Here is a 20,008-nt window from a genome sequence, read left to right on the forward strand (position 1 = left end):
ATTTAAAATTAATCGACCCTTTTCATGGCCACACAAAATAACGCTGACAACTTCGGACATGTGTTAATTGTTGAATAATTCGTGATCAGTGTGAAATAATAGTGCAGTGAAAGTGAAAACCTAAGTGAAAATTAGTGTAATCTGTGCCGTTCTACATACGTGGATTACATACGTGGATTACAACTTTTGGATTACAACATTTACAACTGCATTGGTAAGTTTTTCATTAATAACATTTGTGAAATGCATGAAATTCTTATTTGATGATCGAACGCGGCTCGGAGGCGATACGTGGCTGGGGCTCCTGTCACCGAGACGGGCTTGAGTCGTCCCTGAATCGTTCGCGCTCGTGTGCGCAGCAGCACGAAAACTCGTCGGTGCGCAGCCAACTTTAATTGTTAATAACTCGTTAACAAAGCCGCAGATTGCATTTCGGAAAATGAAAAAGTCACTTGAAATAGCCTCAGCTACCCCCCATTTCCCGGAGTTACAATATTTGAAAATCACCCTGTATATATATTGGAGGTCCTTGGGACAAGCGGCGTTCAATGCCGGGATTATCTCGCTCGATAGAGACAACTGCAGCGCGGCCACGACCAAGCTGACAAAACGAGATACCGCGCGCCGAGAGAGCAGATCGGTATATTTACGATCTAGGACTTCCTCTGCATCGAGCTATCCATAACCGAGCAGAGAAGAAAAAAAAACAAGGACAGTGGTATTAGAAGTCTAACAAGGAGGACAGGTTTGGTATCTCGAAAATTGATACGGAAAGCGGCCGTGATTTACGAGGCGTAATCCGCGCGCGTAATAAACGCGCGGAATGCGTATATCGGCGGCTCTCTCTCTCTCTCTCTCTCTTTATCGCGCGTTGCTTCCTCGCGTACCAACGATCCTCAGGTGCAGGGAACTCGATCTAGGCGTAGTTCCGAAGTTAATAAGTCTTCAGAGCAGAGTTCACGAAGCCAATATGGACTTGCTAAACCCGCGCGGAGGAGAGACGGACGCGTAAGACTCGCCTGGCCTAGTTGCCTCTGGAGCCGGCCAGTTATGCAGAGTCCACCGCGGTTCGCTGATCCGGCGCACTTGGTATTCGAGGCGATCTGTTACGATGTTAGAGGATTTATCGTAGTCGAGACTGGTTTCTCTTCGAGTTCCTCGATAGTTATTTTAACGCGATTAGTGGATTTTACGGACTTAAATTATTTAATAAAGCGTTGCGAGGGAAGCAGAAGAATCTAAGGGTGGTGGTATATTATTAGGTTGGTGCATATGAAATGTCGGATTTCACAGGCATTTCTGTATTGATATCTTGTTGAAGAGGGTGTAGCAAAGCAAACGGGGCATATTTTGATTAAATCAACAGCTTTTGAAAAAATATGCACCAACCTAATATTTGATTAATAAATTTAATCCTTAGAACGCTTAGAATTTTATAATAATAACAAGTTATCATTACTAGTCCATCACCGGTGAAAGTACAGCAAGGATATTAACCCATTGCGAAATCCACTTTTTCGTTTCTGTCGCAACGAGAGTAACTCGGTCTCGCTCGCGGCAGCGTCAAAGCGCCATAACCGGAACTTGGAAGTTACAACGGCGCAGGTAAGGCCTGGCTCGTTAGTTTAACGAAACCGAGATTCACCGGGAACGCGGTCTCGTCGCAAATAAATGACTGCGGGCTACCCCGGGGACGTACGGATGCCTGCGCGTGATTCCCCGAGTAATTTCAAGTTCTCTGGCAGCCCGGGTACCGCGGTACCCAAGTTCCGAACTGCATTTTAACGAGACACAGGTTCTATTAGACGTCTTCATCCGTCAGGTATCGTTGCGTCGCCGCTCTACCCACGGCTAAATGGTTTCATGTTTGTTAAGTGTTTCGGTAATTCCTCTCTCTCTCTCTCTCACTCTCTCCGGCCTCCGGAGCGTATCCGTCGCGCCCGGCAAAGTTTCCGGCAGGCTCGCCGACGATTGTCATCCCCCCACAGGCATAGTTCGGACTCGGATGAGAACGGGGCGAGAGGGGCGACGGCAGGCGACGGCAGAAAGAGAAAGGGTGAGAGAGAGAGAGAGGACGAAGACAAATTCCGTGTTCATTTCTGCTCGGTCGAACTTGATTCGCGGTAGAACAGCGCCGGGGCCACGGTAACATTGTTTCGAGAAAAGGGTGCGGATCGATGTCATGAGTGATTTAATGCCGCGTCTACCACGGGTTACTTTGAATTACGGATATTTCGTCTCGTTCCCTTTTCTACCTACCGAGCCCCCGTCGAGCGCGAATTTTATCAAACGGCCGTGCTTCTGCGAGCGAGAGGCTAATTAGCTTTGTTCAATTATTCATCGTACGTTCTTCGGGAGTCTCTCGTTCCACCGGAGGACTTGCCCGAGCGCTCGGAGTGTGTTAACGCGTTCTAGAGTGGTCTTACTTTTCTTAAATTTAAGCTGTTTATTCGGAATATATATTTTTAGATTGTTTCAATGGTTAGATTATTTTCATTGCTACTATATAATACTATGGTATTATACCATAGATATTATATTAAAAATAAAAATTGCCTAAGCTCTTTTTTAATCATTTGAATAACTGATAGACATTAAAAAGACCATTCAATTTCTCAATTTTCCTAACCTCTTTCACAGTGTCACATTAACCCCAATTATTTCTTTCTAAACTGCGTGAAATTCAGTGTCTTATAAAATGATTTCTTTTCCTCGAACCACAGCACAAAATGTCTATTCTTCACCGAGGATCCTCTGTTTAATTATTACAGAAGAGAAAAGATGTATCGCCGCGTCTCCCCTGAATTATGAACAGTATAGATAGAGCGAGGGTAGTAGTGTCGGCCTGGTGAAACGAGCTTATGAATAATCCAATCGATGTAACGTTATTGTCCGGCAAGGGGCCAAGAAGTTTTTTGATAAAATTCAAACTTCCACGATATAATGCATGCTGCTATTCCGGTTCCAGAGGGTTATTGGCTGCGGGAAATACGATACCGGTGCCAAATGGGGTTCGCGATAAAAATTCGTTTCGGCCCGGGGGTTGGCATTCAGCGAAAATCGTACGCAGACGTAGTTACAAGCTGGGGAAATAGAGGGAAGAGAAAGAAAGAGAGAGAGAGAGGGAGAGAGGCTGTTGGAAAATACTCGACTTCGTTTTATCAATGAAATTACATCTCGGCGCGTTTTTACTCGCCGGCGATACGGTGAACAATGTTGTTGCGATAAGCGGCGAACTTGCTAATAGATATCTAGGAAAATCTCGGCGTGGAACTGTTGCAATTAGGTGGAGGATTTTGATGTGTCTATGGTGGAAAGGAGTAAGTGAAATAAGACGTTTAATTGAGGATTTAATCTGTGATTCAATTGAGAATTTAATCTATGATTTAATGTGGAATTTAATCTGTGATTTAATATGGAATTTAATCTGCATTTTAATGTGGAATTTAATATGTTATTTAATCTAGAAATTTATCTATAATTTAATTGATAGTTTAGTCTGTGATTCAATCTATAACTCAGTCTACAATCTAATCCACAATTTGATCCACAAATTAACAAGCAGACATTAGCTTAACTTAAAACTACCCTAACAATAAATTTAGTAATTAAACAATACAAACATAAAATAATATTAACCTCCACAAATAATCTCTACACTTCTCCCAGGTTAACTTCGTACATCTCTGAAGCATATTAAATTCCTCGGTCGAAAAAGAAATAAAAAGGTTTTGCGAGATTATCCTATATCAAGGTCGGCCGCAGCCGCGCGGTTCTCCGGTCGGGATCAATGCGTTTGGCCGACGCGGCGGTTATCGGAAAACTCGTAGCCAAAGGCACGGGGCCCGACGTAGGTCGCAACGATCATTAGCATAACGACGCGCGAAGGCCATCGGCAGAAGCGTCTGCACGGGCGTTCGGCGGCAGAGCCATGGCCCCGTGAGAAACGCGTCAGTGCTTTTGTCGTTTGAACGCACCATACGCCGAGCTCGCGACGGCGGCGGCAGGGAGGCGTCTCGTTTCTCGTGGCAGAATGCCACGAGCAACCCTCTCGACCCCCGCGTGCGACACGGCTATGTCCTGCTTCCGAGATGCGTTGGACGTGACTCTCGCCGAACGGAGGGATATCATCGCGTGGGGCTACGCCACGGTTCAACGTGCTCTTTCGCTTGTCTGCGCCGGTCGGATACAACGCCGCTTGACGGCACACCTCACGTTTTTGTCGCGACCATGCGACAAACTTCGGCCCACCCCTTTCCGCGTCCTCTTCCGGGAAACTCGCTTTCGCGGTAACCACGATATAGTAACGCCGCTCCCGACACGTTACGTCTTCTTCTTCTTCTTCTTCTTCTTCTTTTTACATTAGGACCTCTGAATTCGTGGGGCTCTTATTGTCGCTCGCCTTTTGTCCACTGATTTTATGCGCTTTGCTGAGAAATTAACTCTTTATGGGGCGAGAGTCGTTTTTTGGAAATATCTATCGTTTACTTTGATATTTCTAGTCGATTGTTCACGATTCACCTTACACTGATCGAATGTTCATAAATTCTACTAAAACGTCCGTCAAACGCACTCGTATCCAGCTATTCCGACCCGACTCGTTGAACAAGGGCTTAGCGAGAAAAGAGCCCCCGCGCCATCTTGAATGTGAATACCCCAGATCGATAGTCTTGCGTTCGAGTTGATTGATCCTACAGCCTTTACTGTTCATTTGAAACGACTCTTCCTGCTCGCGCGAAAACAATGCAAATAAAACCGCGTAACGAAGAGAGAACGCGACAAATTAAGTTATAAAAAGGAACGTAACAAATTAAATCGTAATGAAGAACGCGAAAAATTAATTACAAAAAGGAAGACGAAATAGTTGAGCCTTAACAAAGAAAAAGCGAGAAATTAAGCCTTAATAAATAAAGCGCGACAAATGAAGTAACAAAGAGAACGCGACAATTTCGGCAACGAATCGAGAATTATCCCAGCATTGAACTCTCCAATATTTTATCTCATCGACTCCGTGGCAATTAAATCGCTCGAAAACTACGGGAATTCGAGACGCGTGAACCGATCGCGGCACATCCCATTACCGGCGAACAACAACCGAAATCGCAGCTTATTAAAATACGGCGCACGGTCGACGGCACAGTATCATAAATATAAATTACAAAACCGGCGTTCTCGCGGAAAAACAATTAGCCCGGTTCAACCGCGAGAATTCTCGAGCCTGGCGCGCGCACGCTCCGGTTCGACGGTATCCAAAGCGTGCGATAGTAATCGCGCGAATGATATTTTCGCGTTGTATTTCTCGCTCGATGCCTCTCGTTTAACACTCGTTCGAATCGACGCGGCTAATGAATCGCGGATAATTAAGCGATTGTTCGATGGTATGCTTTCCTCCCGTTGGATCGCGCGCGTTAATAACGGATAACGCGATGCAGAAGCACCGTTCATTTCTTTTTTTCCTCTTTGTCCCCAAACACCGGCCGCGATTTATAGTTATGCGCTGCGGCCGCTGGAGGGAAAGCAAAGAAATCGATTTCTCTAATCTTCCGCGGCAAGTACACCGCGCGCGCGCGCCGCTACGGGCCACCATAAATTCCTGCCAGCCGTTACATCCAGTTACATGCTGCCAGGCGTAAAATAAGGAGCCGATAAGAATTGTTAATGGACCGTTTTAACTCGCTTTTTATTGACCAACGACGGTCCAGATGTTTGCCACGATCGTTCGCGCTGATCGGTTCCAATCACGGACATTATGCTCCCCCGGGGGGCGTAAATGTTCTAGGAAAATGGCCTCGGAAAATGATCTGTCGCCTCGCGGCCATCTTTTCGAAGATTTTATGTGGAAATCGCTGTCTCGGAGATGGAATATGCAATTCATTTTTATACGGTAAGTAGACTATATTAATTAACTGTGTTCGAGAGTCAGATTTTTCATTATAAAACCGTAGAGGTTATGGAGAAGATATTTTTGAAACGAAGAAATAATTTTTTGAAGATATTTGTTAATTTCTATTGAAATTAATATAGTGCAAGGCTTATATAAATCCAGTCTTATAATCTATACATAATTGAAGGAAAAAATTATTGCAACAACGAACCTCCTTTTTTTATCATTTTGCACGAAATAATAACATTTTATAAAATCGAAGAATAGGCTACTTTGGCAATTAGTTCCCGGCGCGGTAGCCAGCTCCGCGATCGGCTCGCCGGCGCAACCCTTTATCGGATCGAGCAAGCTCTTACGATTTAATGTCGCGGCTCCGCCTTCCAATATCCGCCGTAATATATCCGCCGGGTACCATTTTCGACGGCGAGATTTGTCGCTGGGAAAAAGCCAATATGGAAGAATTATCGGCGGCCTCCGGGTCACGTGTCACTCGTAAGCACTTTCCGGCTTCCCATCGATTGCCGCCGCGAGAAATCAGCAATTTCTAATTACCTTTAACGCCCCCTTAACAGCCGATTCTTCTTATCCACGGGATCGCGTGCTACCACGTTCGATGATTTATCGAGCGCACAATCTTTATAATATTTATAATAATAATATTTGCCATAAGGAATAATCGTATAATCGAAGTTTCTTTAACCAACAAATTTTCTTCGGCAGACAACGAATGATAATCGCTCGTTCCGGCCCGGAAATTCGAGGCACGCGCGAAACCATGGGCTGTTCCATCGCCGCGGGAAAAACACGGACGGCAGCCGCTAACGAGGCTCGCAACCGGCGCCGTAGAAATCCGTCGGGGGCCCCGGTGGACGTTCAATTAACAAATTCCATTAATCCGCCGTCGAAATATTCGATAAACAAGGAAAAGTGAATGTGAACGATACTGTGCCGCGGCGGCGCGGACTTTTCACGATCCGTTGCGTTCAATTCTCGCAGCGAACGGCGAAGGGGGGATGCGAAGGGGTGGTGGATTGTAATCTCGGCTACCTCGATACACCCCCCGATAATATATCCGCGGGGGTGACCGTGTGCCGCCTAGTCGCGCGATACGTTATTGGAAGAACGCCAATACCCGATGATTTACCATGAAATCCGCTAGTTATTGCGTGGGAAACGCGGTCTCATTATTTATACGTTATATCGCGGCGGCGGCGGCGGCGGGTACTTTTCCGGCGGAGCGGGAAATAAAGTGCTGTCTGCGGGGCTCGATGAAATAACCGATTTTCGCGGGCCGATGCCTGCCGCGACGAAACAGAGGAAAGGGACGGAACAGCGATGGTAAAAGGGACGGAACAGAGACCGAAAAAGGGACGAAACGGAGACCGAACAGAGACGGTGAAAGGGACAGAACAGAGACCGAACCGCGATGGGACAGAGACGGTAAAAGGGACGAAACAGAGACCGAACAGAGACGAAACATAGATCGAACAGGGACGGTGAAAGGGGCGAGGTACCCGACGCGTCGCAATTCAGAAATCGATGTCGAACAACCGCGCCGAATTATTGCCGGATGTTTGGCAGCGGCGTCAACTTACAGGCTCCGTGTGTCGTCTCCTTCTCCTCTGGTCGACGACGGAGGAAACGCGGATTTTCTCGAGCAGCTTCGACGATCGCGACGACAAAGACTATATAACGACGACGAGGACGAGCACGATGTCGGTTCGATTAGCACTTGAATACGGATCCCGAGGATCTCGTTTCGGGGGCGGCAGTCGACTCGAGTTCGAGCCTCGGCCTCGAAGGGATGACGAGCGCTGCTTAGGGTGGCGGAAAACGCATAAATTGGATCAGGGGATACTTGATTTTGAATGTACTGTTACTTTCTGGGATTTGCTAGGCTTTATTTTATATATTTCATCAGGGGGTTATATTTTATTTATTTGACTAGGTTTTGTTTTATTTATTTGATCAGGGGCTTTTTTAGAAGTAGATTAATTTATTTATTTATCTATATTTCGCTACAAAGTATATTTAATTAATTATTGAATATATCTTGGCATAACCTGATAAACCCAATAAATCTTGACACAACCTAACGCTTCTCCAAGAAAAGATTTCATCGAAGAACCTCCACGAATCTTGGTAATCGGTTCGTATCAATTTTAATTACTATACCTAGATTACTATACCATATAAATGCATGCTTGCATATTTATGAAATAAACGAGATGATGAAAGACAAAACGGTGATATAATTCGAAGAATCTGAAAACCACCGTGAATTATTTCCAGCTCATTAAAGTAATTCAGACATGAAACAAATATCCGCGCTTGCCCCGGTATTTTTCGACACGGAATTACAATCGAATGAACAATTAATACCGAACAGGTTTCCGGTTACGTGACCAGGAATAAATTTTGCAAATCGCCGAAGTAAAACGATACAAACGAGTGAAACACCGGCGCGCACGCGAGAGAGACGCGTTGCTCAACGAGTTTTTAATACGGCGAACTGCGCGTGCCGCTGCATAAGAGAGCTCGCGTATAATTCCGCGACGCGCTCAATTATATTTTTTTTTTTTTTGGAAACGGCTAGTCGTTGTCAATAAAAGTCGAACGCGCAAGCCAACGACACCGGAATCGGCGGTCGGAATTGATTGGGTCTACCGCGTTCCATTATGCACGATCTGGCAAAAAATATTCCGTTCGAATCACGGCGGCCGCGTCGCGCGCGGGCTCGTATTTCCACGGATTTTTCCATACTAACAATTTCGAGTGTTCCGGCTATGTATAAGCTTACGCGGGCTGGCTTTAATTAAATTGAAGCGTATCGCGCAAACATCGCGGCAACGAAGCTGCGAAATTAAAAGAGCGATTGATACGCGCCGACGGAATTCGAGATGAACCAAGCGCGCGCGCGCTGCCGGAAGCCTCGGATCACGAGGATATCGTAAACGCGGAACGGCGGACGCAATATTTCCATGGCAAGCTGCGATTTATCGGACGCGTTTCCTTTTGCCACGCGCGAGAGACCGTGTGCATCGCGACCGTGCTCGCCGATTTCGAAAATATTGCGCGACCGAACGGCGGGCAGTCGTTCGAATAACCAATGGGTGTGTAGGGCGTGAACTGGTTTTCGTCGATTGGCAATCATTCATTTATCTGGTGGCTCGATTGTTCGATTGTTTATTTATCAGTTGGTTCGATTGTTCAATTGTGCATTTATCAGTTGGATCAATTATTCAGTTGTCCATTTATCAGTTGTTCAATTATGCAATTTTTTAGGGATGCTTTTATCGAAAGGAAAATATTGATGAGAGGATGTTCGGTTCAGACAATTTTTATTAGATTATATTTTTATTAGTAGGATCAAAGTAATGCTTATTTTCATATAACTATATATTAAATTATTAATTGCAGTTCCTGTTTCTTTCGATCGACTTCGTCAATTTTTATTACGATTTTTTAATTTTTCGATCGACGCGAGTTATTTGTGAAAATGTTTCGTTATTAATTAGGAAAGAGTGTTTTCGCGTTTAGGTGGTTCGCTTACCTGGCCAGTTCCCTTTGAAGGTGATGGACTCTGGAGCGTGCTCTCTCGGCTTCAGCCGTAGCCTCGCGGACCCGAGCTTCGGCTTCCATTCGTTGTCGCCGTTCGCGTTCCACATCTCGTTGCGTAGCCTCTCGCTGTAACAAACGAATCATTTAGTTATTAATTGTTCGTTATAAATTATCATAAATTATTATCCGTGACGTCGAGCATATTACTTCGATATATCGTCGTTCGGTGCTAAAAGGTTTAAAAAACCACCCCTCCACGCACGTTCGCGCAGGGATCATTCGATCGCGATTAAACCAATGCTCACCAAAGTGTCGCGTCATCCAGCATCGTCCCACTGGCCCGCATACTGACTACCAAACGCAACCGGTGTTCCCATTTCCGGCGGTTCCCATGCAAATGCCAATCTGTTCGAGATCGTTGCCTCTCCCTCCCTCTCTTTTTCCGCAAGACTCGCGCGAACGATTCTCCCCCCAACCCCCGATAATTTCCAACGGTGTCTCTCCTTCTCCGTTGGAAAATATTTTATCGTATCCCCGAGATGTCGCCGCTTTTCAGGCAAAGGAACGAGCATAAGCGGGTTTTACGGGGCGACGTTCGCGAAATCAATCGTAAAAAAGGGGTAAAAGGAAACCGATGGAAAGAGAACAGGCCGCCGGGGTGGGGATCTTAACGAGGGAATAAAACTTCGGTTAGGACTGTTCCTAGACAAATACGCTCTATTTACGATTCGCTTTCCCGTTAGGATAACGCTGATCCGCGCCGATAACCGGCTTCTTTCCTTCGCGAACGAGCTTCCGGTCCCGGCTCGTTCCGCCGATTCCGGAATCGGCGCCGCCGGTTTTACGGCTTTCGACGACTTCCCCTCCCGGCCCGCCTTCTCCTTCGATTTTCCCGCGCCTTAAATCTGAAGGAAACGGCCCCGAAATGAGGAACGCGGATCGCCTCCCCCCCCCGGAATCGTTTATGCAAATACGTCGCCGACGGTGCGCTCGCGAAATTCGATACAAGTTTATCGGCTGTTGCCGGAGCTGCGCTCTGTTCCTATTAAGTTTCTCTCCTTTTCGTTGGAACGAGAAAAAAATAGAAGTAAATCGAGTCTCGTCGGGAATTCTCGGTCGTACGGTTCGACGAACCGGCGAGTTTCTTTCGATTTTACTGCGAAATTCGATGTTTTATTCAATCTGGAATACCGGAGGCAAGGTTTTGCTACGGGCGCACCGTTAGCCCTTCTGCCGCGCCATTTTAATCGCGACGCGGGCCGAACTTTCCCGAGTCGGTGCATTGGAGAGGTTATGTCAACGTGGTGTCTTTTATTGTTTCTAGTTGTCTATTTTATCTTTTAATTTGTCCTTTTGTTGCGTTGAGACTTTCCAATTTGTCTTTTCATTTTCTGTAGCATTTAATCTGTTTTCTTAATCGCGTTTAATTATTTGTTTTGTCTTTTAATTTGTCTTTTTATTGTCTCTAGTATTTAATTTGTTTTCTTCATCGCCTTCTGCTTTTTATTTTGCTTTTCATTGTCTCTGGTATTTAATCTGCCTTTTTACTGCAGCAAGAGTCGCGGCGAACGCGATTCGTAAGCCGCGGCCGAATCCTAGCCGTATTTTCATCCCCGTGCACACAGTACACGAGCACCATCATCGTTTCTGTTTCGCGTTCCAGCATTTCAATCCCGTTCTTTTTCATTTAATATTCGGAATTAATGGAAAAACTGATCGCGCTCGACAACACGGTGTCTGCTTTGACGTTCAGTTAATTCCTCGTAGTTTTTTGCAACGGCGATGATTTTACAACGCGAAACTCGGAAAAACGCGTAAAACATTTCATTTGATTTACTCGCGTTATCTCCGTGGATGAAAGCTGTTATCGACGCGCGATTGGTATTTAAGTTGACGATAAGTGAATGCTTAAAAAACTGTTTTTTATTCGATTTATTTATTTTGTTTCAATAAAGTCAATAAATTACACCCCCGTACGTGATATAAAATAAACAAGTCTGGCAAACAGCACGCGCATTTTTCTGCGAAATAAAAACCAACTTAAAATATAATTTATCTCAATTTATCTCTAATTTATTTTAAAAAGTCGAAGACGCCGTAACGACGTTTCTAAACTCCCCCGGAACCCTTCTCCTTTCCACGGAGCGCCGTCCCGCATTTCCGGGCTCGACTCTCTCCCCCCGAGCTTTAAAAACCGTGGAGCCGGAGCATTATGAATTTCCGGGCCTCAACGGCGATCGCGATCCGGAATTGAAACGATTCGGTGGGTTAGCCCAGGATGTCGGACATTTCCTTGATTAAACCAAGACGCAAGTCCGCCGGCCGGCGGATCCGCCGTGGAAAGAAAAAAGAGGAACACCATCCGCCCCGAGGTATACGGGGCGAGCGGGCGGCGAAGGAGAGAGGAGCTCGTCGATCTTCGACCGGCTGGCGGTAGGAATTATTCATGAATTTAAATCGGACCGTTGCACGGTACATTGATTGCACCCTTTCGATTCTCCGGCTAGAGAATCGGCGGACCGGCGAGAGCCGAACCTCCCGCCACCTCCTCCTCCTCCTCCCTCCTGGCTCCGGCCCTATCAATAATTGCGTTCGACCGACGGTGCCGAAAGCGGTATTTCACGCGATTTAACTCTGCGCCGCGGCCGTCGCGCGCTTACGGGCTAATAAATTGGCCGTGTGCCTCGCGGAACTTTGGGAAACGTGTCGAATCGGTTTATTCCTGGCCGGCCGGTTGCCAGTCGAGAATATTCGCTCGAGGAACCGTGGACCTTCCGTCGGCCCGTCCCCTCCCCCCCTACCCCCCTTAACGTTTCAATTTCCTCGGATTGCACCGGGACTTCTGTTACTTCGCGATGCTCCGCAGGATCCTCCTCGGATTCCCGCTCGCAATCCTTTGGATTTCCCTTGCTCCCCTATACCGTCGTTTCTCCTATACTCTCTCTCTCTCTTTCTCTTTCTCTGTGTCTCTTATCGGACCGATCATTCTCAACCGGTGCTTCGGTGTCCATTGATACCAACGCGCCACGGAAATCCGGCGAAATTACGGTCGCTTTAGTCTGCCCGACGAAAATTGAATGTCCGGACTACGATCCGAGATATTGCGCTGCCGTGTGTCTTCCAGATTTTGTTAATTAAAATATGTTGTTAGAGGCGTTTGCTTGGACACAGTATTATCGATTTAAAGACAATCGTTGCGAAATATTTGCGGGTCGCGATAAAAAATCACAGCCAGTCCTAGTAATTCGAATCCGGTGATTGCCGCCATCTTGTTCCACGCGCGTGCTTTCGTGCCTGATCCCGCGCGTCAGGGTTCGCCCGGCGCGTAACAATCGACGGACGGCTGCAGCCTGTGTAGTAGGTGCTCCATTAAAGAGAGTCAGGTGAAAGGCGTTTAAGCGTAGGGTCCCCCTACGCGAGAGATATCGCTGAATACAATCTGGTAAAAGCCGACTGACCACGGCGTAGCGGGGCTTAAGGGATGGTCCTTCCGGATTTATGGAGCCTTAAATCCCGGCGAACGTTCCCTTGTCCCTCCGCCCCATACCACCCTCCCTTCCACCCTCCCCCGCCGAACGAACCATTCTTCTATTCGGGGGAGGGTTGCTTTCTTCCTCGGGACGTAATGCGATCTCCTTGTCCTTCTTTGCCAGTTGCGAATCAACGGAAGAAGATCCGTCCCTCCTCACCCCACCCCCCTATTGCCAGGGGTTCCGAGAGGGTGGACTATACGGGGGTGGCGGAAGCTGACACGTTTGACTTTGGAACTTTCGCTTTACGCGTGGGGATTTTAATGGTACCGGCCGGAGAAGTTTAAAAGACGCTGCGATTCCCTCTCTCCTTCTCTCTCCCCCTTTTTCCTTTCTCCCTAATAGAAAACGCATCCAAACTTTCCTCGAGAAGAGAGACCGACTTGTTTTTCTAACCTACGATGAAGTCGGGAGCATGCTGCACCATGATTGGACGAAGGAGAATTCAGCGCCGGATTCGCGCAGATTGAAAATTGTTTGCTCTAGTTGCGAGACGCGTGTGGCACGTAAATATTTCTTTAGATTTATTTTATTATTTTTTGTGTATATACATATATTTATTTAATATAAGTATTGTGTATATTATATGTATTTAACAGTACTGTACAGCACTGTATTGCATTGTATTATAGTCTAGTGTAATGTATTTGCCTTAGACTCGTGTTTCCATGAGAAAAATCATAAAATACAGTGCAAGACATTGAAAAACTGAATCCATCCTAGCCCCGTTGTTGCTGTTCGAGCAAAGAGAACCGGGCGCAGGGCGCCGATCGATGACCGTGGGGTCGGTCGCATGCGAGGCACGCGCATCCAACAAGAAGAGCGGATGTGCGAATGAAGAAATCTTCAAGCAGAAATTCGCATTTAATTTGCAGCGCTTTTCCTCGATCCGTCCTTGCCGGATTTAATCCCTGAACGTGCTTTACAATTTATTGAAATCCTCGCCGTTCAGCGCATCCGTAATTAGCCTGTGAATTTCCCTATTTAAAGCTTTGCAGTCGCATTCGCTAGATTTAACCTAAAAATAATATTTTCTTACGAAGGACGGTAAATACACGGTTGGAGTGAAATTTGGTGTAATAGAAAATGTAATAAATTTGTAATGGAAGTATAATAGATTGATAATAAAAATATAATAATAAAATAAAATTAAGTAATAAAATAATATGAGTAATTCAATTTAATCTAAGCTTAAAAACATCGAATCACCCCAACAGACTCGATAAGATAAAAACCGTAAATTACTCCACCGTCTCGCACTGTATCATTCTAAAAATTATGCGAAATCTGCAGACCGACCCAATTCATATCGCCATATTCGCGAAACTGAATGAATTCATCCAATTGTGTTTCGCTAACTGGATTACGGCAGCGAGTATGTCGCCGAAGGTTACGAAGCTGTCCAATCGGATCCATACCGCAAATTATGTTTGCGGGCGCACCGAGTTCCGTTCGCCTAATTAGACGAGTCTAAGGATTCGCTGCGGAGGAAGTCCAACATTCTTCTACCTATTGAAACGGAACACAGCGTTCACGCAGGTGGGACAATTAATTCGCGGCACGCGATCGAACGCGAAAGCCTCGCGAAAACAGAGACAACGATTGAAACGAAGAAGTCGTCGAGCCGCGGCGAAAAGATCGTCGAATCGATCACTGAATCCTCTTTCGATACAAGGGGACCGGTTAACCGTGAATCTTATTACCGGCGCGAGTTTTTCGCGCGGCGCACGTGTCCGGGATGAAACTCGCGCGCGCGCGTACTATCGATCGACGGTGCCCGCCTTCTCGCCGGTCGTGTAAGCCGCGCTATTCCTTTTAGAATATGTTAAGCTCCCCCATTACTCTTGAGCACTGTTACCGGAGACCGGTCGACCCCCCCTTCCCCGCCCCGTGTTGCCCTCGCGGCAGTTTAGCCGCCGAAGAAAACTCATTTACCGCGATTAATATTTAATTAGCGGGCGCGCGGACGCCCCGCGGAAATATACAGTGCCCGATTTCGGGGAAAAAGATAATCCGGCATCGGTTTTGTCCGCCGCCGGTTTTACTACGAGCCGTGACGTATCGCGCGTATAGCACTAAACTCAATTAAAACTTTCCATTTAATACCGCCACCCACCCCCTCGGGTTACGAGACGCCATAAACGCGCGAACATCCGCGACGCCCGGTTATCGGGCCGCACTGTGCACACACTGTACCGTGATGAATCTCGGTAAATCGCGAGCTGCTCGATGCAGAGAATTTCGGTTTTATATTTAAGAATTGTGGGTTTTATATTTGAGAATTGTGGATTATATATTTGAGAATTTATTGGTTTGTTTTATTGACGATTTCGTGACAGGTGATTTTGGTCTAGAATTTTTGTCATTTTAGGGTAGTTAACCCTCTTGGTAACATCCTAAGTAAACCATCGACAAATAATATTTAACAATATATAATCAGCTGAGTCTATTACCTTATAATGAATTTCACGGTCTGTATTTTTAGATTTTAACAAACCATTTTACAAAAATTTTCGGCAACGGTGAAGACCGTTTTTGTGAAGAATTTTTACATGAAATCGTTAACCGCAGTAATCTATAAACATTGGTGAACAGGCTTGATAAAAATAAGAGTCTCGAGAATGAAACGCAATATTAGCTCCCCCGGCGAAAGGGTCGATCGGAGCTCTTGTCCTTTGTAACGGGGTAACCGGATCATTCACCCTACAAAGGGATGATTTGCATTCCCGCGTCTTCGGCATGTCTCAGGGAGTCCTTCGCTCTATAGCTACGTAGCGTCGATTTACCTTCTCAGGCGTTACAAGTATATTCCAGTCTACCTGAACTTAATTAAAGGTGGATCATTTCCTTAAGGATGTCACGCTTAGTGTTACAGCTTACGGATTGTTAATTAAATGTGGATTATATCTGGGCGAGAAAAGGGAATCCATCTAGGTTTAAATATTTATTAATCGTTAGATACAGATTGTACGATTATTAGACTGGCGATTTTTATAAGGTATAAAATCAGATATAATACTTTGATATTTTTAAGTCTTTCAATTTATCCATTATTTTAATTTGCAGTTAGTCAATTCTACCAAAAGTGAATAAAGTTTACAGTTTAACTATTATATATTTTATTAACGTAATTTCTGAGGATTCCTTTCTTCGTTCCAAGATTGAATTTAATCAGACCTCCGTCAACCTACTTCTTCACCATCCACCACCGTATAATCTCGCTCTGTCAATGACTATAGATAGCGTCGCGGATTTAGAGACCCTTCAATTATTTATAGATCAGCATTACATCAAATCGAGCGACTACCAGTGAACTTTCCTACTCGCGTTCCTTTATTTCGCTCGCCTCCCATTAGTATCTTCTCGACGACCTCGTCTCGTGCTACGAGGTCGGAGACCGTGCAATCATTTACGCATCTACCGGCCATCAATCATCGAATCTCGTGTTAACACATCGACTAATAAAAAGACCCGTAAAAAGTCCCATGAAATGGAATTAACGTTTGTCGGTGTAACGTGTACTGAGAAGTTTAGGTTCCAATTTAGTAATCATCGCGTTAACCCTTTTTGGGAAGGATAAGATTATTCTAATTGATATTGTTCACTTAAGGATCGAGATTAAATAATTCAAGATTGAAGCAATGATTCGAAAGGACCAGGAAAATTCAATGGGGCTAATACGAAGCATTACCGACGTCCGAAGTCTACTTTAGAAATCATTTCTTCATTTCGATGTCTCTATTCATCGCCGCAAATGATTTCCACGCTTTAACGTCTGCGTTCATCGCAACAAATCATTTCTTCGTTGCAATGTCTGCATTCGTCGGTAGAACATAGAGATGTTCTTCACAGTATAACGACATCGCTTTGCAGCAGAAATCTCGATGAAATCAAATAATAAGGAACAAAACCTTGAAGTAATAAAATAAAAGAGAAACTTAATCTTGATGTAGTGAAATAAATGAAAGACAATACCTTGATGTAATCAAATAATTTGAAACAAAATCTTGACGCAGTGAAATTGAAAAAAAATATATCTTGACCCAGTAAAAGGAGACAAAATCTTGACATGATAAAATTTAAAAAAAAATAATACCTTCACCGAATAAAAATAGACAAAATCTTGACACAGTAAAATTAAAAAAAAAAAAAATCTTGGCCTAATAAAAAGAGACAAAAACTAGACGTGATAAAATGTCAAAAAAATAAAATCAAGACATAATAGTGAAATAGGAGACCACGTGTCGTACAATCGAACCCCGGATCCCGAAGGTGAATGGAACCGCGTTAAACCAGTGGGTTCTATCGAGCAGAGAGACCCCTCTCTCGCCTTTTCCCCATTAGTATTCCGAGTTTTTCGGCGGGTGGGACGACTGCACCCGCGGTTCAAAGTCCCCGGTGACTCAGTGGCATGTGGGCGCGTTTTATTCGGGGCACGTGCAGGCCGAGGAAGCTGCGAGACGAACCTCCGTGCGCCCGTCGGCCAATCGACGGTCATCGAGTTAGAAGAGGGGCGCCCCGGTGATCGAGCAACAAATAATTAATGAACAACTGCGGGCGATCGGCTGGCCGCGAGCAGGAAAAGGGGAGCGAGGGGAGGAGGAACTAAGCAAGAAGAGAGGGTGAAGGAGAGTGCGAGTGAGAGAGAGAGAGAGAGAGAAGGTGTAAAGAAGAGAGGGTGAGATAAAAGGTGAAATAGGGAAAGGGTGAGATAGAAGGTGAAAAAGAGGGACAGAGAGAAGGTGTGAAGAAGGGAGGGTGAGAAAGGGGAGAGATAAAAGGAAACAGAGAAAGGGGAGAGAAAGGCGTAGAAATAAAAAGTAAAAGAAAAAGCGAGAAATAGGGAAAGAAATATCGAGAGAAAGGTAGAAAGTGTAAGAAATCGAGAGAAATAAAAGCAAGAGAAAGAGCGAGGCATAAAGAAGGAAAAATCGCGAGAGAGAAAGGAAGGGTAGAAAATAAAAATCAAGGAAAAGAGTGAGAATGAGAGAAAGGGAAAGAAAGAGAAGAAAAAAGGGAGAGAGAGAAAGACGCTGAATAATGCACCGGCGAAATTCTGCAGCCCCCGGATCCGGATTTGGCCGCGCGGTCACCGCCGCGTCCCGGGAAAAGGGAAAGTAAAAGCTGGAAAGGCAGGTGAACGCGTTCCGGGTGTAGCAAAGGGGATTGATAGCTCGGTCACGTGCCGCTGATCCTCGCCACTCGTCGCTACCAAGGAATCGCGATAAATCTTGCAGGCTTCGCACCTTCGAGGATCTGAGGGATGGCCCGAAGGGACTGTCAATGCGATAGTCGCTCCGTTATGAGCTCCGCCGAGACAATTAGCCACCCCCCAACAAGGGACCGGGTCGTCAACGATTATCATCGACGATTTCGAGACGCTCGTTCGATCTTCTTGAATCTAATCGGAAGTAATCGACTTTTGATCCGTCGATCGCTCGAAGCTTTGAATTATGTCACTGAAAACGGTGGTGTTTTAATCATCTTAAAAGAGCATAATAATTTATTATTGAAGTACAAAGATCTATCTGGATCAATTTAGACAAATTTACAACTGGAAAGTCGATCTATCGAACGACGCAGAAACGAGAGAAATGTCTCGATGCATCGCGTTTCACGTCACAAAGGCTGCGGACGAGCGGCAAGCATTGCACCCGAGGGTTAGCCACGACAAACAATCGATTCGCAGGCGCAACTGATTCAACAGAATAATTAGCACCTCTCGACCTGGCCACTGCCTGGCGCGGCCCGCACACAACCGCTGTGTACTTTTCCGTGCCTCGTGTATGGATCCGCGTTGTTTGCTGAACGGACGTGCAATCCCGCAGAGAAATCGTCAAAGTACCTGTCAAACGTGTCTAGATCGCGCGAGGGATCGGGTTGCGGTATCGATCGCCCGGTTATGCACAGTCCGTACAGCCTCGAGACGCGTAGCAAATGCCTCCAGAAAGGGAACAATACTTTCTAGTCGAGCCCTGCTATGTTCGATAAATTGTTGTGGAAATAAGTGGAGGAATATTTTCTGAGAATCGAAGGCGTTTCGTAATATTAGAATATTATAATTTAGTATAGTATTGTACAATAAAATATAGTAGAATATAACATAACATAATATAAAATAAATCAAATATTTCCCACGCCATTCTGTCGGCGCATTATTTCTGATCTAACGAAATCATTCAAGAACGAATCGATGCAATTTTTATTTTACTAGAGTTACGTTCTGATAAAAATTTGGAAATCTTGCAAAAAATACTGAAATAATTAATATTGATTTCCGGTGAATTCTGAGGGTCGGTTGAAACAATGGACAGTGGTTTTAGGTGCGACGACTCTTGCACCGCGGCGCGTCGGTCTCCTTTGAGAAATGTTTTGATGGGCGCTAGGCAGGCGCGTCCGCGAAAGAAGCGTTTGAGCGCGACTCGTTATGCGAATACGAAGCCCGCAGGGTCGTTGCTCGCGTTAATATCACTGTTCGCTGTAGCGGTCGGTCGCCTTTCTCTTCTGGCTTTACGGTCCATTCTGTGTTTTAGCTTCCTATTGTTACCGGGCAATCGTTTAGCTCTGGTAAACGTCGGCGCAACGATTTCATGGCCGGTTCTCCTTCTGCTTCTTCGTCTCTCTGCGACGACGAAAGCGATAACCGCCTCTTGCGGTAGTTATTCCAAAATTGGGTTTTATGCTGGCTGACGCATGGCTGCAGACCCGGGATCATGGTGGACGAATTTAATGAGCGAGAGTCCTTTGTCTCGTGTATTATTGCGTAATTCATGCCGCGAATATGAGGCGAGTGTCGTGTCTATTGTATTTGGTACAGGTTATGTCAGGTTATGTGATTTAGTTCATATATAATTTTAATTAAATTCTTAAATAACTACCATTTATTTAAGAAAAAAATTAGAACCACCCTGATCGAGGTACCTGACGACAGCTAAACCAAAGCTAAAACATCGCGAAGCAACCAAAAGACTTCCAAAAACTTTTGAAAGCGATTCGTGAATGTATTGAGTCGTGCCAAGCATAGAAATATTCG

General features: G+C 45.4%; 1 protein-coding gene across 1 annotated transcript in view; it reads right to left on the reverse strand.

The window, feature by feature from the left end:
* The window catches only part of LOC144477146 (uncharacterized), a 330,738-nt gene that overhangs the window by 29,253 nt on the left and 281,477 nt on the right, over window positions 1-20,008 (reverse strand). The window contains exon 5 of the mRNA XM_078194634.1: window positions 9,438-9,571. Coding sequence (XP_078050760.1) covers window positions 9,438-9,571 — 134 coding nt within the window. The remainder of the gene's footprint in view (window positions 1-9,437; window positions 9,572-20,008) is intronic.

Source organism: Augochlora pura, chromosome 11 (assembly GCF_028453695.1).
Source record: "Augochlora pura isolate Apur16 chromosome 11, APUR_v2.2.1, whole genome shotgun sequence".
Taxonomy (NCBI): domain Eukaryota; kingdom Metazoa; phylum Arthropoda; class Insecta; order Hymenoptera; family Halictidae; genus Augochlora; species Augochlora pura.